We start from the raw sequence: 25,749 nt of genomic DNA, 5'->3' as shown, positions 1-25,749 counted from the left end.
GGATAAATGCCCAGGAGTACAGTTGTTGAGTTGTATGGTAGTTGCATGTTTAGTGTTTTAAAAAACTGCCGGGGCACCTGGGTGGCCCAGTTGGTTGAGCGTCTGACTCTTGTTTTTGGCTCAGGTCGTGATCTCAGGGTCATGGGGTCAAGCCCTGCACTGGGCTCCGAGCTTGGCACAGCACAGAGTCTGCTTGGGATTCTCTCTCCCTCTCCCTCTCCCACTTGTGCTCTCTCTCTCTCTAAAAGAAATAAATAAATCTTTAAAAAAAAAAAACCAAAAAACCTGCCAAACTGTTTCCCAAAGTGCCTGTACCATGTCCATCCCCGCTGGCAATGTGTGAGTGGTCTTGTTTCTCTACTTCCTCGCCAGCATTTGCTAGTGTTGCTGTTTTTTATTTTAGTCACTCTGATAGTTATGTTTTCATATCTCATGGTGGTTTTAATTTGCATTTCCCTAATGTAGCATCTTTTTTTTATTATGTTATGTTAATCACCATACATCATCACTTTTTGATGTAGTGTTCCATGATTCATTGTTTGCCTATAACACCCAGTGCTCCATGCAGTATGTGCCCTCTTTTCATGAGCTCATTGCCATCTGTATGTCCTCTTCAGTAAAATGTTTCTCTGTCTTTTGCCCATTTTCCAACTGGATTGTGGGGGTTTTTGCTGTTGAGTTTTGAATACTAGTCCTTTGATGGGTATGTGGTTTGTAAATATTTTCTCCACTGTGTAGGTTGTCTTCCCATTCTCTTAATAGGGTCTTTCACAGAGAGGTGAAATTTTGATAAGTTATATTTATCATTTTACTTTTATAGATTTTGTTTTTGGTATCAAGGCTAATATCTCTTTGCCTAGCCCTAGAACACGAAGATTTTCACTGTTTTCTAAGAAGTTTTATCATTTTGTTTTGCATTTGAGTCCATGATCAGTTGGAGTTAATTTTTATAAAAGATGTGAGACTTCAGTTGAGGGTTTTTGTTGTTGGTGGTGGTTTGGGGGGTTTTTTATTGTTTTTTTTTTGTTTTTTGGGGTTTTTTGCCTGTAGATGTCCAGTAGTCCCAGCACCATTTGTTGGGAAAAGCTATCTTTTGTCCATTGAATTGCTTTTGCACCTTTGTCAAAACTCAGCTTGGGCATATTTGTATGGGTCTGTTTTTTGGGTTCTCTGCTCTTTTGCACTGATCTTTGTGTCAGCTTTTCTGCCAGTACCACATAGCATACAACAAGTCCTGAAATCAGAAAGACTGTTTGCTCCCACTTTCTTCTTTTTGTTCTAAATTGTTCTAGCCAATGTTAGTTCCTTTGCCCTTCCATATAAATCTTAGAATAATTGTCCCTATATCTACAAGATATCTTGCTGGGGATTTTGATAGGAATTACATCAAACCTGTGTACCAAAGTTTGGGGAGATTTGACATCTTTACTATATTGAGTTTTCTAATCCATGAAAATGGTATGTGTCTTCATTCATTTCGATTTTCTTCAACTTTTCTCATCAGCATTATGTAGGTTTTAGAATATAAGTCCTATACATATTTTGCTAGATTTATATCTAAGAACTTCATTTATTTTTGAATGATTGTGACATTTTATCTTAATTTCAGTGTCTACATATTAATTGCTAGTATATGGAAATACAATTGATTTTTGTATGTTTATCTTGTATCCTGTGACTTTGCTGAACTCACAAAGTCTCAAGAGTTTTCTTATAGATTCCTTGAAATTTTCTACATGGATAATCACATCTGCAGATGGGGACACTTTTATTTCTTCCTTCCCTGTATGCCTTTTCTTGCCTTATTGCACTGGCTATAACTTCCAGCATTATACTGAATAAGAGTAGTAAGAACAGACATCCTTGCCTTGTTCCTGATCTTAAAGGGAAAGCATGTTTTTCACCATTAAGTGTAATGTTGGTTCTAGGGGTTTTGTAAATGATTTACATTAGTTTTGTAGATAGATTACATTGATTTTTGAATATTGAACCAGTCTCACAACCTTGGAATGAAGTCCATTTGTCATGGTATATAATTCATTTTATATACTGTTGAATTCTATTTATTAATATTTTGTTAAGGATTTTTTTATCTGTATTAATGAGGGATATTGGTGTGTAGTTTCTCTTTTTTGTACTGTCTTGGTCTGGTTTTGGCATCAGGCTAATACTGGCTTCACAGAATAAATTGAGGAGTATTTCCTCCTTTTCTATTTTCCAGAAGAGATTATGTAGAATTGGTGTTAATTCTTCTTTGTATGTTTGGTAGAGTTCCCCAATGGAACTGTGTAGCCTGGAGATTTCTTTTGGGAGGGCTTTTTAAATTACAAATTACATTTCTTTAATCACGTAAGGCTATTCAAAAGATCTATTTCATATTGAGTGAGTTGTATTCATGCTTTTTGAGGATTAGTCCCATTTCATCTAAGTTGTCAAATTTATGTGTGTAGAGTTGCTTGTAGATTCCTTTTTTTTTTTAAATTTTTTAAAAGACTTTATTTGAGAGAGTGAGCGAGTGAGCGAGAGAGAGAGTACATGAGCAGGGGCAGAGGGAGAGGAAGAGGGAGAAGCGGGCTCCCCGCTGAGCAGGGAGCCTGACGTGGGGCTCGATCCCAGGACCCTGGGATCATGACCTGAGCCGAAGGTAGGTGCTCAACTGACTGAGCCACCCAGGTGCCTTCCCCCTTTTTTTTTAATGTCTGCAGGGTCTATAATGATATCCCCTTCTTCATTGCTTAATATTGGTATTTTGTGTCTTCTTTCTTCATTTTTTCTTTATCAATCTTATATTTGTCCATTTTATTGATCTTTTCAAAGAACCAGCTCTTTTCATGTTTCTCTCTATTGTTTTTCCTTTTTCACTTTTATTGATGACTGCTCTTTACTCTATCCTTCCTCCTGTAATTTTGATTTTATTTTGCTATCTTTTCCTGGATGCTTGAGATGGGAGCTTAGATTTTCCTTCTTTTATAATGTATGTATTTGTGATATAAACATCTCTCTCAGTATTGCTTTAGCTGTGTCCTACAAACTTTGCTATGTTGTATTTTTATTTTCCTTCATTTTTAAAACTTCCTTTGAGATTTCTTCTTTGACCCATGGATTATTTGGCAGTGTGAAGGCCAGCACTATGGAGTTATTCCCAGTGCCAGTGGCTTTCCTCATTGCAGGAGGCAGGACACAGAGCAGGAAGTGACTGCTGGTCACTCTTCCCTGCATGGGAAGCACCAACAGCCATTGGTTCTGGAACCTTCCAGAAAGAAGAGGACCCACACATATTTTCTCCCTCCACCCCCATATACAATTTTCTTCTAAAGGAATGTCAAGGGATCAGGCAGGAATCTAATAAAGGTCTCTGAAAACAATGTCTCTCCATTTGAAAAGTAAACTATGTCTTTAAATGCATTAACTCCATGGAGAAATAAATGTAATAAATCAAATTTAATCCCTGTCCCCCCAAAAAAGTGTGTTGTTTAGTTTTCAAGTGTGTGAAGATTTTCCTATTATCGTTGTTTTTGATTTATAGTTTAATTCCATTGTGGTAGGCAAATACACTCTGTATACAGTTTCAATTCTTCTCATTCTTTTGCTGAGATTTAAGGCCTACATTTGAAGAGAATGTGTATTCTGTTATTGTTGAGTGGAGTATTCTATAAATGTTGATTGGATTTTGTTGGTTGATGGTGATATTGAGTTCTATATTCTTGCTGATTTCCTACCAATTGTTCTATCAGTTACTGAGGGAAAGTTGTTGAAGTCTCCAACTGTAATTGTGACTTTGTCTATTTCTCCTTTCAGTTCTTCAGTTTTTGCTTCACATATTTTAGAGCTCTGTTGTTTGATGCATATAGATTTAGGATTGCTATATCTTCACAGTGGATTGACCCTTTTATCATTATATAATGTTCCTCGGTCTCTGGCAATTTCCTTTATTCTGAAGTCTACTCTGTCTGATGTAATAGCCACTTCTGCTTTCCTTTTATTAGTGTTTACATGGTATATCTTTTTCCATTCTTGTACTTTCAACCTGCCTATATCATTATATTGGACATTAGCTTCTTGTAGACAGCATATAATTGGGCCATTTTTTTAGTCCATTCCGTCAAGCTCTGTTTTTTAATTGATACTTAAATCATTTACATTTAATGTAGCTATTGATATGTTAGCATTTAAGATTGCTATTTTATTTTTTGTTTATTCTTTTTTGTCTCTGTTTTTCATTTTCTCTGTTTTCTTTTTCCTGCTTTCCTTTGGGTCACTTGAACATATTTTGGAAATCCATTTTGATGTTTTTTTTGAGTGATGTATTTTATGTGTTCTGAGTACATAGCTTTTTCCATAGCTATTTTAGTAGTTTCTTCATCTCTCAACCTCTCTCTCGGTAAATATATAGAGCTCATCATAGTCCACTGAGATCATCCTTTTACTAGTTTGAATGAAGTATAAAAAACTTCCCTTTATGTCCTTTCTGTTTATAGTTGTCTTAAATATTTCTTCTACATATATTTAGAACCACATCAGTTGCTTCAACTAGCAAACGTAATTCAGAAAACCTAAAAGGAGAAGGAAAGCTATGATGTTTACCAATATTTTTGCTTACTATGCTCTTTTCTGATGTTCCAAGATTCCTTCTTTATCCTTTCCTTTCTGTTTAGAGACTTCTTTTAGTCATTCTTTTAAGGTAGTTCTGTTAGTGACAGATTCTTAGTTTTCCTTCATCCTGAGAATGCCTTGATTTCCCCTTCATTCCTGAAGGGTATTTTCACTGGGTGTGGGACACTGTGTTGACAGTTATTTCCTTTCTGTAGTTGAAAATATTGTGCCATGTTCCTTTGGTCTCCAGGTTTCTGATGAAAAATCCACTGCTGTTCTAATTGCTTTTCTGCGGTAGGTAAGGTGTTGATTTTTTCTTGCTGCTTTCAAGACTTGTCTTTAGTTTTCAAGAATTTATGATGTATTTTGATGTGAATTTCTTTGGGTGTATCCTGTTTGGAGTTTTCTCAGCTTCTTAAATCTGTAGTCTTATGTCTCTTTCAAGTTTGGGAAATTTTCAGCCATTATTTCCTTTTCCATCCATACCCTCTCTCTCCTTTCCTGGCCTCCATGACACAAATGTGAGATCTTTTGTTTTAGCCTCACAGGTCCTTGGGACTCTGTGTTTTTCAGTTTATTTTATATCTGTTGTTCAGATAAGTAATTTCAATTCTATTATCCAGTTAACTAATTCTTTCCTCTATATTCTGCATTGAGCATATCTATTCAGCTTTTTATCTCAATTATTGTCTTTCTGTAGTTCTAACATTGCCACTTGGTTCTTTTTTATATTTTCTATTTTTTGCGAAGTCTTTCTATTTTTTCATTTGTTTCAAGCATGTGTGTAATTATTTGTTGAAGCATTTTTATCATGGCTTTTTAAAAATACATATCAGGGGCACCTGGGTGGCTCAGATGGTTAAGTGTCTGCCTTCGGCTCAGGTCATGATCCCAGAGTCCTGGGATCAAGTCCTGCAACGGGCTCCCTGCTCCTTGGGAGCCTGCTTCTCCCTCTGCCTCTCTATCTCTCATCTCTGTCTCTCATGAATAAATAAATAAAATCTTTAAAAAAAAGAAATAAAAATAAAGAATAAAAAAAATAAAAATACTTATCAGATCTGTTATCTTTGGTCTTGTCTTTTTTCATTCATTTGAGATCTTCCTAGCCATCAACAGAGGATTTGGCTGACTTGCCTCACATTCTTTCCCCTTTTTGGAAATATTTTCAAAAATAAAATTAAGAACATTTGAGATCTGCTTAGTTCTTGGTATGCTGAGTGGGTTTCTATTGAAACTGGAAGGTTTATGTCATGTTATGAGACTCTGGATCTTATTTAAACCTTCTGTTGTAGCTGGTTTCCTCTGATACCTCTGTGGAGATAGATGTCTAGCTTCCCATTCACCCTTCATTGACACCCAAGTAGTGGCTTCTTTTTGTTGAGGGCAGGGGGGTGGGGTGGGAATCTGTTTCTCTATGTATTCTCCATTGATACCACTGGAGTAGACAGGCTCTCAATTTGACCTTCCCTGACAACTGGTGCAGTGTTACAGCCTACTGAGGGTGGACATCAAGCTCCCATTCAGCCTTTGCTGGCCTTAGTGGGGGTGGGGCCAGAGTTTTCTCTGTGGTGTTTGGCTGTAACAAAGCAGTTGTCTAAATGTTTTCTTCTTGCTGAGCTTCTCTTTTCCTAGTGCTTTAGCTAGAGAGAGCAGGTCTCTGTTGGGGCTATTTTTGTTTGTTATTGGTGTTTCTGGGTTGCTGGACTCTTCAGCTCCATGTCTGGGATAATGAGGCAGGAGGAAACCAAGGAACTCAGCACCGTATCATTGCTCAACTCCCAAGATCCCTACCAGTCTGTCTTTTCTCTCCACAGGTCTCCTTATGTTTGCTTTGTACATAGCATCCAGGGTTTTTAGCTGTACTTACCAGGAAGAATAGGGAAAAGCAAAAGTGAAAATGCATCAATTTTTTTTTTTTCAAATGCTCTCAGGTGAGTCTAATGTACAGGGAAGGCTGAGAACCATCAGGTGGCAGTGACTTGGCTCAAGTAGCACCAACTTCAGGCTGTCTTTGAAAGCACCTTTCGTAAAGGTGATTGCTATCCCCATAAAGGGATGTGATACTGTTCCTTTGACTCCCTGCTCAGCCCGGCTCCAGGGGAAGCAGGGTCGCCCAACTAAGGGTAGCCCATACTCAAGACTTCAGTGACTGCTGACAGTGGTCTTGAGGGGATTACTCTAACAGCCAGTGTGGCAGCTATTTTCCCAGGAGGAGAGGGGCTATTATTAGGGTTAGTGTACTTATGCTTCTCATGTGGCTGGCAAAGTCCTGGGTGTAGTTCACCTCAAGCTATGCATTTATCTTGTGTGGTTTTCTGCATCTGTGTTTTATTTTACAATTGAAAAAAAGGTTTTAAAAATAATTTTTAATGGTGTTGAGCTTCTGTTACCTGCCATTCACAGTGTCTGACGTGGCCCTTCGTCTCTGCAGGTCTCAGCCCCACAGAGCTGCCATTTGACTGTCTTGAGAAGACGAGCCGAATGCTCAGCTCCACGTACAACTCCGAGAAGGCCGTTGTGAAAACATGGCGCCACCTTGCCGAGAGCTTTGGACTGAAGAGGGATGAGATTGGGGGCATGACAGATGGCATGCAGCTCTTTGACCGCATCAGCACGGCAGGCTATAGCATTCCAGAGCTGCTCACAAAACTGGTGCAGATCGAGCGGCTAGATGCCGTGGAGTCCTTGTGTGCGGACATTCTGGAGTGGGCCGGGCTTGTGCCCCTTGCCTCCCAGCCACCCATGACAGCCTGAGGAGGCTGCCTGTGGGCTGTCCTCCCTGGGAGGCACCAAGGATCTAACGAGGGCTCTGGAGCTGTGAGTGCTGCCAACAGACTGCCAAGAATCGAGGCTTTTTCTCCTGTCACCAGGCTTTGCCTTAGGTTGTTCCCAGGAACAAGAGGAAATGAGGCCCGACTTCCAATCTAATCAAAGATAAAAGATTAAAGCTGGGATACTCCCAGCTCCCCACCTGTACCTCATCAGGCAGGATGAATATTTATTCATGAACTCATTCAAGGGATGTTGTTGGGTGCTCAGATGAACCAAACAACGTGAGGATGACAGAGGTGAAGAATCTGGTCCCTGTCTTTAAGGAATTTACAACCTAGGGAGAGAGAGAAGATGTGTTTACAAACCACCTTGCTAGAGGACATCAAAGAGTCTGGGTGAGGGGATGGTAAGACAACGTAATAGAAGTTCTGAGGGGGGAGATGGCTCCCCATGGGTGATGAAGGAGGGCAGCCCCATGAAGAAAGCAACTTGAAAGCCTGGTGACATGGCTACAAAAGGCAGACGTCCCACTCCATGTAGTGTCAGGGCCAGTACTTGTCTATGGATATCCTGGGTGGCTTCATTGGGATACCTTTGCCTGTTCTTGAAGCCATCTGTACTCCTACAGCCCTTTCAGTCACTAATGGAAGAGTTAACTCTGTGGCCTGCCTTCTGTCCTGACATAGAAGGTGTGTGTTTGTCCAGTTAAGTAGACCTGTGTCTAGTCAGTGGCCGGTTTCACCTACTGCATGAATTCCAGGCCTGCCACCTGGTGGTTTTGTATTACACATGAATTGCTTTCCACTCTCATCCTTAGTCAGGTTTGACCCTTTTGTGGGCAGCAATGCTCAAGAACACAATCCATTTAAATGATGGGTCAGCCTGTTTTTGCTTCAAACAGAAATGAGTGGTCCGCTCTATGTATAAAGAGAAATGGTGACTTCCTAAGAGTTCAGCCATGCATAACTGTAGATTTTGAGCATCTGAGACTTGTGGATGAGCCTTGTGGCATGAGAGCTTCTGAACCAGTCAAGGAACGTGGGGTCTCACAGCACAGGGAGGGCCTGGGCTTAGAATCCAGGGACCTGGTTCTAGTTGTGCCAACGTGGGCCATTTTCTTCTCCCTCCCAGGCTTTAGTTTCTCTTCTGCAAAGGAGAGGTTAGCCTGTGCTCTGTAATCAGGGTAAGTACAGTTCAGGTGGGCAATAGGAAAGTAGGGCTGCAGGAAATGCCAGGCCTTTGAGGTACACATCCAAATGAACACTTTGAGTCATCAAGTTAAATGAGACATGCTTTTAAGCAGAAAAACTCAGAGTAACTGTAGTTGTTTGACACACGTTTAGAGATAAAGTAATACACTGGCATTGTTCTTGGCAAATCCTCTTACTACACCTGCAGTTGCCAAGAGCGTGGGAGCCAGGGTAGTGATCATACCCGGGGGTTAATTTAGAGTTCACTGCTGAGCTTCCTAATGACAGATCTGACTATGGGTTATTACTAAATTAAAACCAGTCTCTGACTTACAAAGCTATGTTTTTAAAATTACAAGTCACATGACTGAGCAAATGCTTTGGGGGGAGGAAATCAGTCATATGTTTAGAGCCAACAAGCAATTTCCCACCAATGAATGTAGAACATACTGTGATAGGATCATAATTAGGTCCTGAATATTTAATATCATCATTTGCAGTGTCTGTTTGCTGCTGTTTTTCAGAACCTATTTGGTATATCCTGCAAGCTAAATACTCCATGGCAAAATTTAATTCTCCTTTCAATTCCTCTTTGAAATCCTATGGTGCTCCTTTCTCCTGTTTTGTGATAATGATGATGAGAGTCTCCCCCTGAATTGGCTGCAAATGTCACATCTGATGAGCATGCCATTCCAGGGAGACAGCCTGCAGTTTCTCAAGAACAACATTTTCAATGAAGGAGCAGGGGTGGCTGTTCCCAGGCCCGGAGCTTTGCCTCACTTCATGGGGTCAGAGGTCCAGCCAGCATCACAACCATGTTTCAGTGACCCTCAACTCTCAACTTTTAGGGAGCTAGTCCTTATGGAGCTAAACATTCTTTTGTCATTTACTTATTTGGAAACAAATCCAAGAACAGTTTATTTTGATGGACTTTAGCCTACATTATGGAATTCAAATCAATGAGACCATAATGATTATCACTGACCCTCTGGGATTTCTACCCTGCCATTTTGTACGGAGACAGTCATTATTTTGCTATACTTAAAAACATTTAGGGAGCACCCGAAGCTAAGAGCTATGGGCCCTAGCCAGTGAAGTCTTAAATGTCAATAGTTTTGTCTAATTTTGTATATATAACTTATTATATTTTACAATTTCAATAAACTAATAAAAAGATCTACAGACTGCTCCAGTGTGAGTTCTTTCTGGGGGTGGAGGGAGGGAGGAGGTAGGTGAGTGGAGAAGCCTCTGATTACTCTGTGCCCATGTAAACTGCCGTGAGACTGCAAGATTGTGACCAGCCTAAATGAATTGCCTCCATTTTTATGGCCTGGGCCATGTGCTTGACAGAAGCAAACATTACACTGAGATTGTATTAAAAAACACCTGGAGCCTTGCTTTCCAAGTTGCTGTCACTATATCACTTAGCTACTGCTGTGTAATCCCAAAATACCCAAAATTCAGTGGCTTAAAGCAACAATATATTATTACAGTTCAGAGGTCAGTAAGGATCTCAGCTGACCTGAGTTGGGCTCAGTTGGATATGGCTCATCTGGGGCCTCTGTCTGTTAGGATACTCTCACTGGGGTTGCTCTGTTCCATTGTCCCCCATCCTTGGCCTCAGACCATCATCTAGGCTAGGCATGCCTCCAACATGGCAATGACAGAGGAGCAATAATGAGCAGACACACACAGTTTCGTCAGGCCTACACCCAGAACTGGCACATCATCACTTCTAGCTCATTCTTTTGGCCAAAGGAAATCATATGGCCAACCCAGAATCAAAGGTAGGAAAATAGACCCCACCCTAACTCTATGAAGAACAAAGGCAAATCACAAAAGGTAAAATATTAGGGCAGACAATGCAAATGTCCACAGGTATATTTGTTTCCTATGGCTGCAGTAACAAATCACCACAAACCTAGTGGTTTAAAGCAACAGAATTTATGGTCTTACAGTTCTGGAGGTCAGAAGGCCTAAAGTCAAAGTTTGAACGGAGTTGTGTTCCTTATGGAGATTATAGAAGAAAATCTGTTTTCTTGCCTGTTCTAACTTCTAGCGTCTGTCCGTATTCCTTGGCTCATGGATCCCTTCCATCTTCCAGGCCAGCAATCCTGTGTCTCCAACCTCTGCTTCCCTTGTCCATGTCCTTCCCTGACACCCTCCTGCTTCCCTCTCTTTTCGCTTGTGATCACATGGGGCCCACCCAGGTAATCCAGAATCATCTCTCCATCTCAAGATCCTTAATCACCTCCGCAAAGTCCTTTTGCCATGTAAGGTCACATAGTCACAAATTGTAAAGGTTAGAGGGTAAATGTTTTTGAGGAGCCATTGGTCTGCCCACCACAATAAGTATGTAAGTGACAGTGCACTATGACAATGTAACATCCTCAGAGGAAGTGTTCTGTCAAAGCATACTTTCAGAGGGGGCTGTTTGGTGGTGTGAATACATGTAAACTAAGCAGTGACTGCCTTCGTGCTGGGAACTATGAAGAAAGGATGGACAGCTGGGCTGCAGTGCTCACCAGCCAGGACTTCGGTAGACCACCTGCCCCCCAACCCTGACTGGGACACACGAGTTTTGCTCTCCTCCACCTCCAGTCTCAATGGTCCAGGGGGATGTGGCAGAGTCTCATGAGAACCCAGTTAGGATTAGAGGGTATCTCTTTATTCAGGGCTCTGCTTACACTTTTCTTCCCCAAATATTGCTAGTGAATTGTTCACTTTGGCAACAAGGATGACTTTTAGAAGCTTAAGTGAGTTGTTGGCTTTGTGTGGAACATTTGCTGCTCCACTCAATTCATTTGGGGCCCTTCACAGACATCTTGCATTTTTAGTAAAAAGCTAAAATCCTGGTACTCCTTCCTATGTGTTGGAATGCTTTATGGACCAGGAAAATCTGGAAACAGCACAAACACTGTTTGCATTAAAAAAACATTTTTGAGGGTCAGCTACACATTCTGCTGCAAAGAGACCTCATGAGAAGTTCAAGTTTTGTAGGTATTTCATTTTTTAAAAACTTGTAGAGATATAACCAGAGGGTGAAAATTGAGAGAAGGCTTAAAACCATTTTTCTGAGAATAACCTGAGCCTGGCTTGTTACTCAAACTAAAAGTTACATAGTAACTCCAATGAAACAGATTATTCATGTTCTGTTCTTCCTTGTTTTCTTAGTGCTTATCAGCATCACTCATACAGGATAACAACTTCACTGAGGGTAAAATGTTCCTATTCACTCATAATCACCTGCGTGGGACTCTTTTAAAGGCAGTTTTGAGTCCTTTCTCTATGCTTCAGTTTTCTCATCTGTAAATAGGGATTTACAGTATTATGCTGTTTTTAGAATTGTGGGAATCACATAATAAAGTACTCCATCTGGCACATGAAAATGTTCAGTAAGTGTTAGCTATCATTACATTGTTATTTAATCTTGAAGGGCATAGAAACTAGTAAACTCACTGCAAAGAACTTTCCAAATGGAATTCAGGTACGAAAGATGATCATGATTACAAAATGATTAGTACAAGGGAAAATGTCAGTGCAGGAGAGAAGAGGCAGTCAGTGTAACCAGAGAAGATACTGGCACACAGATTTCTGCTATCTGTGGTGGTGATGTGAAGGGACCCCCAAGAGCAAGCACCAGTGACCCCACACCTGGAGGAGGACTATGTCTCCAGGCCCTGGAGCCCCTCCACCTTGATTAATAGCATGTGACAGGAAGAGGGGTGGAAGGGGCCTCTTCTAATTCAGAGGTTGGATTTTTTTTTTAATTTCCCTTCAATTTATTTAAACTAAAAAAACAAAGAGACAAAAACAGTTGATTCACCCATTCCTCCCACCCCCACTCCCACTCTCAACTCTTGGAGTTGGGTTGGGGTTTTTTAGATTACACATAAAAAATGAGATCATACAGTACACTTGTACAATGCTTTGGCTATTCAAGGTCTTTTGTGGTTTCATACAAAGTTTAGACTTTTTATTCTATTTCTCTGAAAAATACCATTGTAATACTGATAGGGATTGCATTGAATCTGTAGATTGCTTAAGGTAGTATAGACATTTTAATAATATTAATTCTTCTAATCTCTGAGTACAGAATATCTTTACATTTATTTGTGTCCTCTTCAATCTCTTTCATTAATGTCTTGTATTTTTCAATATGCAAGTCTTTCACTTCCTTTGTTAAATTTATTCCTGGGTATTCAACCTATATTAACTATATGAAAAACCCACAGCTAATATCATCCTAATGGGGAAAAACTAAGAGCTTTTCCACTACAGTCAGGAACAAGACAGGGACGTCCACTCTCACCACTGTTATTTTACATAGTACTGGAAGTCCTAGCCACAGCAACTGGACTACAAAAAGAAATGAAATGCATCCAAATCTGAAGGAAGAAGTCAAACTTTCACTATTTGCAGATGACATGATACTCCATATAGAAAACATGAAGGACTCCACCAAAAAGCTGCTAGAACTGATACACAAAATCAGTAAAGGCCCAGGATACAGGGGCGCCTGGCTGGCTCAGTTAGACTCTTGATCTCAGGGTCATGAGTTTGAGCCCCACACTGGGTGTAGAGATTACTTAAATAAATAACAATCTCTTAAAAAGTTGCTGGATACAAGATCAACATACAGAAGTCTGTTGCATTTCTATACACCAATAATGAAGCAACAGAAAGAGAAATCAAGGAATCAATCCCCTTTACAATTGCATCAAAAACCATAAGATACCTAGGAATAACAAAAGAGGTAAAAGATCTGTACTCTGAAAACTATAGAATGCTTATGAAAGAAACTGAAGATGACAAAAAAAAAAAAAAAAAAAGAAAAAACATTCTATGCTCATGCTTTGGAAGAATAAATATTGTTAAAATATCTATACTACCCAAAGCAATCTACATATTTAATGCAATCTCTATCAAAATACCACCAGCATTTTTCACAGAACTAGAACAAACAATCCTAAAATTTGTATGGAACTACAAAAGACCCCAAACAGCCAAAGCAATCTTGAAAAAGCAAAGCAAAACTGGGAGGCACCTGGGTGACATAGTCAGTTGAGTGTCTGACTCTCAGTTTTGGCTTGGGTCATGATCTTGGGATTGTTAGATCAAGCCCCATGTTGGGCTACTTGCTCAGCACAGAATCTGCTTGGGATTCTCTCTCCATCTCCTTCTTCCCCCCCCCCCTTTCTCTCTCCCTCTCCCTAAAATAAAGAAATAAATCTAAAAGAAAGAAAGAAAGGAAGGAAGGCAGGCAGGCAGGCGGGCAGGCAGGCAGGCTGAAGCATCACAATTCTGGACTTCAAGTTATATTACAAAGCTATAGTAACCAAAACAGTATGGTACTGGCACAAAAATAGACATGTATCAATAGAACAGAACAGAAAACCCAGAAATGAACCCACAACTATATGGTCAATTGATCTTCAACAAAGCAGGAAAGAATTTCCAATGGGAAAAAGATAGTGTCTTCAACAAACGGTGTTGGGAAAACTGGACAGCAACATGCGGAAGAATGAAACTGGACCACTTTCTTACACTATACACAGAAATAAAATCAAAATGGATGAAAGACCTAAATGTGAGACAGGAAGCCATTAAAATTCTAGAGAACACAGGCAGTAACTTATTTGACATTGGCTGTAGCAACTTCTTTCTAGATATGTCTCCTGAGGCAAGGGAAACAAAAGTAAACATAAACTATTGGGACTATATCAAAATAAAAAGCTTCTGCACAGTGAAGGAAACAATCAACAAAACTAAAAGGCAACCTTCAGAATGGAAGAATATATTTGCAAATGACCTATCAGATAAAGGGCTAGTATCCAAAATCTATAAAGAACTTATCAAACTCAACACCCAGAAAAATATAATCCAATTAAAAATGGGCAGAAGACATGAATAGACATTTTCCCAAAGAAGATACACAGATGGCTAACAGACACATGAAAAGATGCTCAACATTATTCATCATCAGGGAAATACAAATCAAAACCATGATGAGATACCTCACACCTATCAGAATGGCTAAAATCAACAACACAAGAAACAACAGGTGTTGGCAAGGATATGGAGAAAGGGTACCCTCTTACACTGTTGGTGGAATGCAAACTGGTACAGCCACTCTGGAAAACAGTATGGAGGTTCCTCAAAAAGTTAAAAATAGAAATACCATACAACCCAGCAATTGCACTACTAGGTATTTACCCAAAAAATACAAATACTAATTTGAAGGGATACATGCACCTTGATGTTTATAGCAGCATTATCTACAATAGCCAAATAATGGAAAGAATCCAAATATCCATCAACTGATGAATAGGTAAGGAAGATGTGGTATATATATACAATGGAACACTACTCAACCATCAAAAAAATGAAACCTTGCCATTTGCAATTATGTGGATGGAACTAGAGAGTATTATGCTAAGCAAAATCAGTCAGTCAGAGAAAGACAAATACCATATGATTTCACTCATATGAGGAATTTAAGAAACAAAAGAGCAAATGGGGAAAAGAAGAGAGAGAGAAGCAAACCAAGAAACAGACTCTTGACTATAGAGAACAAACTGATGGTTACCATAGGGGAGGGGGGTGGGGAGATGGGTTAAATAGATGAGAATTAAGGAGTGCACTTGTGATGAACACTGGGTGTTGTATGGAAGTGTTGAATCACTATATTGTATACCTGAAACTAATGTTACACTATATGTTAACTAACAGGAATTTAAATAAAAACTTTAAAAAAGTTTATTCCTAGGTATTTTATTCTTTTTGGTATAATTGTAAAAGAGATTATTTTCTTAATTTCTCTTTCTGCTACTTCATTATTAGTGTAAAGGAATGCAATAGATTTTTGTGTATTGATTTTTGTATCCTACAACTTCACTGAATTTATTAGTTCTAACAGTTTTTTAATGGGGTCTTAAGGGTTTTCTATATACAGTATCATGTCATCCGCAAATAGTGACAGTTTTGTTTCTTTTCCAGTTTGGATGCCCTTTATTTATTTTTTATCAAATTTCTCTGGCTAGGACTTCCAATACTATGCTGAATAAAAGTAGTAAGAATGGACATCTTTGTCTTGTTTCTGATTTTAGAGGAAAAACTTTCAGCTTTTCACTATTGAGTATGAGGTTAGCTGTGGCCTGTCATTTATGGCCTTTATTATGTTGAGGTACGTTCCTGCCTATACCCACTTTCTATCACAAATGGATGCTGAATTTTGTCAACTGGTTTTTCTGTATCTGTTGAGATGATCATATGATTTTTATCCTTAATTGTGTCAATGTGGTATATTACATTGACTGATATGCTGATGTTGAACCATCCTTATATCCCTGGAATAAATCCCACTTGATCATGGTGTAAGATCCTTTTAATGTATTGTTAAAATTCAGTTTGCTAATATTTTGTTGAAGATTTTTTCATCTATGCTCATTAGGGATATTGACCTATAATTTTGTTTGTAGTATCCTTGTCTGGTCTTGGTATCAGGGTTGGCCTAATGCTGGCCTCATAAAATGTGTTTGGAAGAGTTTCCCCCTCTTGCATTTTTTTTGAAGAGTTTGAAAATGAGTGGTATTAATTCTTTTTTGAATGCATTCTAGAATTTACCAGTGATGCTATCTGGTCCTGAATTTTACTTGTTGTGCAGTTTTGTTTTTTTTTTAAGATTTTATTTATTTATTTATTTGACAGAGAGAGAGACAGCGAGAGAGGGAACACAAGCAGGGGGAGTGGGAGAGGGAGAAGCAGACTTCCCGCTGAGGAGGGAGTCTGATGTGGGGCTCGATTGCAGAACCCTGGGATCATGACCTGAGCCGAAGGCAGACGCTTAATGGCTGAGCCACCCAGGCACCCTATTGAGCAGTTTTTGACTACTGATCAATCTCCTTTCTAGTTCAGATTTTCTATTTCATTATGATTCATTTTTGGTAGGCTCTACGTTTCTAGGAATTTTTCCACTTCTAGGTTGTGCAAATTGTTGGCATGTAATTGTTTATAGAAGTCTCTTAGGAGTCTTTGTATTTCTATGGTATCAGTTGTAGCATCTCTTTCATTTCTGATTATATTTATTTGAGTGCCCTCTCTTTTTTTCTTGGTGAGTGTAGCTAAAGGTTTGTTACCTTTGTTTACCTTTTCAAAGAATCAGCTCTTAGGTTCATCTGAAGGATTCAAGATGGTGACATAGAAGATCCTGAATTCATGTCCTCCCACAGACACACTGGGTCTAAAGCTACATATGGAACAATTTCCTCTCAAAATATCTAAAGGGGCTTAGTGGTGACTACACATTGGGCAAATGAGAAGAAAACCACATCAAAGCAGGTAGGGGAGCCTGGGATAAAATTTCACCATAAACCAGACCCTGGCACAGCAAACCACAACTGGGCGTGTACTCAAAACCCAGAGCTTCTCTCTGAGGCATGAAGAGTTCAAACCTCACATCAGTCACTCCAACTTTTAAGACATACACTTGAGAGACAAGCCCACAAAACGTCTAATTCTGAAAGCCAATAGAGCTCACATCCTGAGACCCACAAGAAGGTAGTGATCTGAGAAACAGCTCTTAAAGGGCCCATGCACTCAGACTCACCCACTCCAGGGCCTCGCTGAGGCACACAATTGTGTCCAGACTTAAAGTGAAGGGGGCTCATCTGCTTATACTAAAACCTCGGCTGGAGGGGCAGACATCTGATTTAACACACACACACAGGAGCCTGCTAGAACACACTCCAGGCACGGAATTGGCAGGCAGCATCTTCACATTTTCCCTTTGCCATACTCCAAAGTACTGGTATCTTCCAGAAGGGAGCCTTTATGTATGTCTGCTGCTCCAACTGTTGCAGCTTCACCTAAAAGATGCCTCTTGATGGGGGGCTTATGCTTGTGGCCCCTCAGGACTGTATATATTTTCATACTTTTAAGAGCTTCTACCTGGATATCTGGTTTCCAGTCAGCCTGAATCTAGGTGCTGAGATTCTCCACTTCGGGATACTGACAGGTCTTGGTACATCCTCATCTACTGGGAGCTATTAAAAACATAATAGGTTGCTTGACAAGCACAAAGTTTTGAGAGATGACTAAGACCTGGAGTAGTGTTGAATTACAAATTTCATCTCTTACAGGAGGCCACTCCTTCAAGATTGGGAGAGGTGGTGGTTTCATAGAAACCAACACAGAGAATCAAACAAAATGAAAAAATAGAGGGATATGTTCTAACTAAAAGAACTAGATAAAACTTCAGAAAAAAACTTAATGAAATGAAGATAACTTGCCTGATAATGAGTTCAAAGTAAATGTCATAAATATGTCCACCAGACTGGGAAGAAGAATAGATGAATATAGTGAGGATTCAATAAAGGGATGGAAACTATAAGAAATATGAAATAGAAGTCACAGAACTGAAGAATACAATAATTAAACTGAAAATTACACTGAAGGGGTTCAACAACAGCTTAGATGAAGCAGAAGAAAGGATCAGTCATCTATAAGCAAGGCTGTGGAACTCACCCAATCAGAACAGCAAAAAGAAAAAAATATGAAAAAATGTGAAATAGCTTAAGGGATTTATAGGATAACATCAAACAGATGAACATTCATATTATAGGGGTTCTAGCAGGAGAAGACAGAGAAAAGGGGGGCAGAAATCTTATTTGAAGAAATAATGGCTTAAAACTCCCTAACCTGGGGAAAGAAACACACATCCAGATCCAAGAATCCCAGAGAGTTTCAAATAAGAGGAACTAAAAAAAACTCACGTCAAGACACATTATAATTAAAATGTCAAAGTTAAGGACAAGGAGAGAATATCAAAAGAATAAACAAGAGTAAAACAACTTGTTACATACAGGAGAACCCCATAAGACTATGGCAGATTTTTTAGCAAAAACTTTGCATGCCAGAGAGAGTGGCATGATATATTCAAACTGCTGAAAGAGAAAACTTCCAACCAAGAATACTCTACCCAGCCAAGTTATCATTCAGAATTGAAGGAGAGATAAAGAGTTTTCCAGACAAGCAAAAGCTAAAGAAGTTCATCACCATTAAATTGATCTTTTAAGAAATGTTAAATGGACTTCTTCAAGCTGAAAGGAGAAAGGGTGCTAATTATTAGCAAGAACATTTATGAATGAATAAGTCTCACAGGAAAAGTAAATATATAGTAAAGGTAGTGACTTAATTACTTATGAAGCTAAGATGGGGGCTCCTGTGTGGCTCAGTTGGTTGAGAGCTCAGACTCTTGATTTCAGCTCAGGTGATGGTCTCAGGAGCGTGAGATCAAGCCCCACATCAGGCTTGAGATACTTTCTCCCTCTGGCCCTCCTTATCCACTCACACACTCTCTCTCTCTCTCTAAAAAATAAATAAATAAATAAATAATTTAAAAAATAAAGCTAGGATGAAGATTCAAAGACAAAGTAGTAAAAATAACTATGATTACAATAATTTGTTAAGAGATACACAAGATAAAAAGATGTACAATGTCACATCAAATACACAAAATGAGGGAGGGGAGACTAAAAATGTTTAGCTTTAGAATGGAATCAAACTTAAGTTGTTATCAACCTAAAATAGACTGTTACAGATATAAGTTGTTATATATAAGCCTCATAGTAACCACGAAGCAAAAATCTAAATACACAAAAGATACCACTAAAGAGAGTCATGAAATCACAAATGAAGAGAGCAAGAGAAGAAGAAAGGAACAGAGAGGAACTACAAAAACAGCTAGAAAAACAATTAACAAAATGGCAATAAGCACATACCTATCGATAATTACTTTAAATATAAATGTAAATGGACCAATTCTCCAATCAAAAGACACAGATGGCTGAGTGATTAAAAAAACAAACCCATCTATATGCTGCCTACAGGAGACACACTTTGGACACACATGGACTGAAAGTGAAGGGTTAAAGAAAGATACTCCATGCAAATGGAAACCAAAAGAAAGCTGGGGTAGCTATATTTCTATTAGACAAAAATAGATGTTAAAACAAAGACTGTATTGGGGGCTCCTGGGTGGCTCAGTCAGTTAAGTGTCTGACTTCAGCTCAGGTCTTGATCCCAAGGTCCTGGGATCAAGCCCCTTGGGCTCCATGTTCAGTGGGGAGTCTGCTTGAGATTCTCTCTCTCCCTCTGTCCCTTCTCTCACTTGTGTTCTCTCTCTCTAATAAATAAATAAAATCTTAAAAAAAAAGACTGTATTAAGAGACAAAGAAGTGATCAATCTAACAAGAGGATATAACATTTGTAAATATCTATGCCCCAACGGAGCACCTAAGTACATAAAGCAAATATTAACAGATGTAAAGGAAGAAACAGACAGTAGTATAATAATAGGAGACCTTAACAGTCCACCTATATCAATGAATGGATCATCCAGGCAGAAAATCAATAAGGACACATCAGCCTTAAATGACACAGACCGTATGGACTTAACAGATATATATAGAATATTCCACCCAAAAGCAACAGAACACATATTTTCCTCAAGTGCATATGGAACATTTTTGAGATAGATCATGTTAGGCCACAAAACGAGTTTTAATAAATTTAAGAGCACTGAAATCATATCAAGCATCTTTTCTGACCACCATGGTATAAAACTTACAGACAGAGAAAACTGGAAAACTCACAAATATGTGGAGATTAAACAACATGCTACTGAATAACCAGTGAATCAAAGAATAAATCCAAAGGGAAATCAAAAAACACCTCGAGACAAATGAAAACAGAAATGGAACATACCCAAATCAATGGGATGCAGCAAAATCAGATCTGAAAGGGAAATTCATAGCAGTAAATATCTACTTCAAGAGACAAGAAAAGTCTCAAATAAACAACCTACCTTTACAGCTCAAGAAACTAGAAAAAGAAGAGCCAAGCTGACAGTTGGTGGAAGGAAGGAAATAACAAGACCAGAGGGGAAATAAATGCAATAGAGACTAAAAGACCAAGAAAGATCAGTGAAACTAAGAGCTGGTTCTTGGATTGGTTTTGAAAGCAATCGACCTGAACAGCAGAGATAACTAATGCGAAGTGATGGTGCTATCTCAGAACAAAGCAAATGTCTTACAATTCATCTGCAATTCAAAGTTTGGTGTATAATACAGATAAAAGACAGTACTTAAAAACTTTAGTACATCAAAACCCGCAAAGATTGCATTACATCTAGAGTTCAAATGAAAGGTGCCTGTAGGCCTTTTATGCCGTGAACCCTTCAGGACTGGTTTAAGAAAATTACCCAAACTCCCTCTTGATGTTAGTTGGAGCGTTTAAAATGTAAACCCCTCACAAGTTCTGTGTGGCCTCCGACCCAATTATGAAGAACTGATCTCCAGGAGAATTGACTATGCGTTAAGAATTTCTTTAATGTCATTAACAGCTCGTGTGGTCCTTATTAATGTCAAATAAAGCAGGAAGAAGAACAATTACACAGCCATTTACATGTACACACACACACACTAGTAAAAAACCCTGTTCTTTACTTGTGACATGAAGGATGATCCACATTCGAACCTGATGGTGCCCAAAGGGGAGAGCACACCCTGAGGGGATGGGCAAAGCCGGCTTACCTTCTCCACACTCACCATCTTAAAGTACAGCCATCTAAAGGTTATTTGGGTCTTACTTAGGACATTGGCCAGTGGCCGCTGCTCCCTCTCTTTAATGAAGTGGGAAAGTTCTATCAAAGACCGGAAATGTCGCTTCCACGGGGCTGCACGCCACAGCCGGAGCCGTCCCCATCTCCATCACAGAGATTACTCTTGGCAGCACCACTGGGGGCTCTGAGGACCGGAAGCCGAACTGCTGCTCCCTGCACATGGCTCAACATAGTCCGTCCGTCCTGTTCCGAGCACCGCTGCCCCAGAGCTCCCTCCGCAGTCAGAACTGTCAAGTTCTAGGGAGCTCTTGATCCTTACTGAACATCTTTGTTTTTCTGCATTATTCCAAAGCTCTGACCCTCTCTTTGAGAGTACATGGGTTTAGAGACATGCAGATGTGTAACTGAGCCAAACTAAACGTACTTAATTCTCACTAAGTCTTTATAAATCCAAGCTCCCACCTATGTAATTAGATTTGTGGCTCAGCTCTGAACCTTCTCCACCAGGGTTGGGTCTTCCAAGTGCCAGGCTCTCCGAAACACGGCTGAGTGCCTGTGCCGCTGTTGTTGGCAGGCACTTGCTATACCAAAAAATGGAGACCCATGCCTCCTCTCTTAACGCAGCAATTGGTATGGAGCTGGATCCACAGTAAATATACAATACCGTAGGGTGTTTTTGTTTTTGTTTTTGTTTTTCACTTAATGCTACTTCATTTAACTTTTCCCATGCATGTAGGCAGTTGTTGAATTTATTATGTGATTGTTTGCATAATACTTCCTCAAGTAAACCATCAAGCTTTATGCTCTATTACACTTAGATATATAACATGTTTCTAGGGATTTTTTTTCTATTACAAATTTATGTTGCCAGAAACAATTTTAACATATATTCCTTCTTTGAAGTTATTTACTTAGGCTAAATCTCCAGTCTAGAGGACTGTCTCAGTCTAATGTATTTCATTAATATATTTCAAGGATAAAATGGAGCAGATGGGACATTGTTGTAAGGGAAATGATTATAGATATATTTAAATTACCAGACTGATAAGGTAAAAGTTGTACTTAGAAAGTATTAAAACCATTAACTCCAAAATTCCAAGTTGGAAAGTCAAGTGAGATATACTTTTTACAAAATCTATATACATTAAAGAGATAATCTCACAAACCTAATAGCAAAAACAAAAAACACCAAAAAAACAAACAAACAAAAACCCCAATCTAATTAAAAAATAGGCAGAGGGGGGCACCTGGCTGGCTCAGTCGGTAGAGTGTGCGACTCTTGATCTTGGGTTCGTGAGTTGGATGTAGAGATTACTTTCAGAAAAAATCTAAAACCCGCAAAGAACAACATCCTCAGTAAAAAAATTAAAATTAAAAAAAAATAGAGTATCTGAACAGATATTTTTCCAAAGAAGACACACAGATAGCCAACAGGTACATGAAAAGGTGCCCAACATCACTAATCATCAGGGAAATTCAAATCAAAGCCACCATGAGATATCACCTCACACCTGTTAGAATGGCAGCAACTTAGGTTCCCCCTGTGTTTATGCTCTGCATCAAGTTTAGAGGCCACTACCCAGGCAGGATGTTGGGGACTGGGGGGTGGGCGGCAGTCGCAGTAGCTGTCCTGGAAGCCTGCTAGCTACTTCATTTCATCATCAGGTGAGTCACCAGCCATCCTAACAGCAAGGCAATCTGGGACGCTGAGTCTTTTAAGTAAACCATTACCCTCAATCAACTCAGAATTCTCTTGGGAAGGCAGAACAGGAGAGTGGGTATGGGCTAATGGTAGCTGTGTTCACTGAATTCCTCTACCCCGAGCTGGCTATTCATCAGAAATCCATCTCCACTTAACCTTTCAGTTTAGAAAACCCGATGGGGAACAGCCTACATCAGACACAAAGTTATCCTCACTCAGAACATTTTCCCCAAGAAAACAGGACAGTTGTCCATACAAAATGCAGTTAGACAACTGTTCAAAATTTTTGATGTGTACAGGTCACCTCTCATTATTCAGTTGGAAAACAAGACACATCTAAATAAAGAAAAACTGCTTGAGGAGCCATAAAGTTTTGTTCTTTATATGAGATTTAAAGCCTACTTGTTGAAAACATATATAACACTTTAACAGCAATTTCTTAGCAATAATTTTTAAAAATGCCTTTGGTTCCCAAACAATAAAATGTCGGAGCACAACTTCATCTTCAGGAGTCAAGCACTGGTGGAGTGAACAGGGAGAAAGCCTGGAGGCCTGAGCTGCCATCAGATTCCCCAGAAAGGAGACACTGATGAGTAAACTACACCCGCAAAATCATAATCCTGCTTCTCTCACCTTCAGTCCTCTGCAGAGGTTTTTGTTGGCTGTATTCCAATTAGCTGCTTGGGAAGGAATATTGGTGTAGATGTTCTCATTCTACAGACAGGGAAATTCCAGAAGCCTCTGCTGACAGGGAGTGGGGAGGTGCTGAAACACCTGGCCACGGAGCAAAGGTTTTTCAAATGAGGGAGTTTGGCTTGGCAGGCACACCTTCCATTCCTGTGCCTGCACCCAGGGGTGGCATGCTTGGACTCACGGCTGCCTGGCTTTTGAAAGAAAGAAAAAGGCCAAGTGGCCCTCCCCAGCTTGAAGACCTCCACGGCAGCTGAGGCGAGTTCTAGCCGGCCAGGGCCGGGAGATGCCCTCTGGCACACACTCGCCCGGAGGGGACCGGCTAGGACAGCTGCGGCGTGTTTACCTTGCTTCTCAGCCAAGACCATCACCTTGGATGCAACAGGCCTCAACTTTCCAACGTTTTTATTTTGTGTAGCTTTACCATAGGGTCCTAAGGAAAGAAGCTTTTTAAATACAACAGCACTGCCACCAAAGAAAACAAAAAACAAAACAAAGATCTCCTTTACTCTTGTTCTCTTCCGCAATATTCTTTCCTCTATTTTGCTTTTATCGGGCTCTTCAGAATAGAAACGTACTCAGCATCTCAGAGGCTCATTTTTTCTCACAAAAGATGTTCTAATTCAAGTCAGGTTATGTATTAAATGCCCATTGTGTGCATTGCAGAATTTCATTGCTAGCACACATCATTTGTTTTCCAAAGTGCCTTTCCACCTGTTATTTTCTTCAACATTCACAGCAAGGGAGGCCAGGCATCATCATCCCTGTTAGGCCCAGGGAACTTAAGTGGCTTGCAACTTCACATGATTTCAGAGTGAAGCTGGTGAATCGGTCAGGCTCCTGGCAGAAAGCAGATGCCACACTCAAGGTGGGTGATTGATGAAGGACTCGCTTACAAAGAGAGGAATGGGGTCTAAGGAAACCAGAAGGGGCAGGGGAGGCAGCTGTTACCAGACCCTGGAGCCAGAGCGTGCTGGGCACAGGGGCTGCCAGACAGAGATTCCCTTGGCCTCAGGGACACTGCAGGAAGGAGGGCAGCGATAAAGGCCCTCCCACCTCCTGACGATGCTCCCTGCTGGCCACACTCAGCAGGAAGCCCACACCGCCCAGCCTCCCAGGCCCAGGGGAGGGGTTAGCAGGGGCCAGGGCCCATCCCAGCCCTGCCACTACTGGCTGTGTGACCTTAGGGAGAGGTTACATTTAACCTCTCTGTACCTTCATCTCTTCATCTATGTGGTAGGGATGGTACAAGGACTGAACTTGGACACTGTGCTCATGATTGGAAAGGTCGTATCTGAAAAGGACTTGGCCCAGTGCCAGGTAAGGGCTCAGTAAACAGTGGATGTTCTGGTGCCTGATGTCCACCTCACCTCAAGGACCCATAATGCAGTCACTGGCACTTCTTCCAGTTTGGCCTCCTCTCAGCTAGGGGCTACAGATTTGCCCCTAGAGCAAATCTAGAGCTTTGAAAAAGTACATGTAGACCTTGTGATACGAACTATTACTTGGGCAAATTTCGTGGATTTAAAGCTATCTCCTAACTTCCTCTACATACATCTAAAGCCTTCAGATTTGTGAAATGGAAGGGATGGGTTGAATCCACACTGAAATGAAATACAGGTTAGGGGCGTCTGGGTGGCTCAGTCGGTTGAGCATCCAACTCTTGGTTTCGGCTCAGGTCATGATCTCAGGGTCACGAAATTCTCTCCCTCTGTCCCCTCCCTCTCTGAAAATAAATTAATAAATCTTAAAAAAAATACAGGTAAAAATAAAAAACAGAACTGAGCACAACTGAATTCAGTAATGAGTTCTAGCTTGATAAAGGCTCTTTCTTAGCCAAGCTCCAACTGCACCACCCTTGAACCCCAACCTCACATCTTTCAGCTCTCCAGGTCTGCGCATGACTTGTCAACTGCAGGGACTGGCATCCTTTAGATGCTCACCTCTCGGTGCCTGGCCAGGTCAGCTTAGGCGTTCAAGAACTGAGGGAATAAGGAGGTTAGGAAGAGATGGCGAGAGGGGAAAGGAGACCTGAGAAGAGAGGAACATCATGTGGCATGTGGCATCAGAGGGGTAAGGAGGATGGCATGAGATGGAGGGTGCGAGTGGACAGAGGAGGTTGGAGGAAGAGATTGGGGGTTTCATCTCTGCTGACACAGCAGATGGGTCCACAATGGGGG

General features: G+C 40.3%; 1 protein-coding gene across 4 annotated transcripts in view; it reads left to right on the top strand.

The window, feature by feature from the left end:
* The window catches only part of EDAR (ectodysplasin A receptor), a 107,431-nt gene extending 97,689 nt beyond the window's left edge, over positions 1 to 9,742 (top strand). For all 4 annotated transcript variants that reach the window (XM_064572698.1, XM_045885310.3, XM_064572697.1 and 1 more), the window contains one exon: positions 7,025 to 9,742. In XM_064572698.1, the coding sequence (XP_064428768.1) occupies positions 7,025 to 7,347 (323 nt within the window). In that variant the 3' untranslated portion in view covers positions 7,348 to 9,742. The remainder of the gene's footprint in view (positions 1 to 7,024) is intronic.
* The last annotated feature ends 16,007 nt before the right edge of the window (positions 9,743 to 25,749 follow it).

The sequence above is a fragment of the Mirounga angustirostris genome, unplaced genomic scaffold (genome assembly GCF_029215605.1).
Source record: "Mirounga angustirostris isolate CCGP_5_RB_7025 unplaced genomic scaffold, mMirAng1.0.hap1 SCAF_10, whole genome shotgun sequence".
Classification (NCBI taxonomy): Eukaryota; Metazoa; Chordata; class Mammalia; order Carnivora; family Phocidae; genus Mirounga; species Mirounga angustirostris.
Note: the sequence above shows the minus strand (reverse complement) of the source record. Positions and strands in the feature narration are given on the sequence as shown.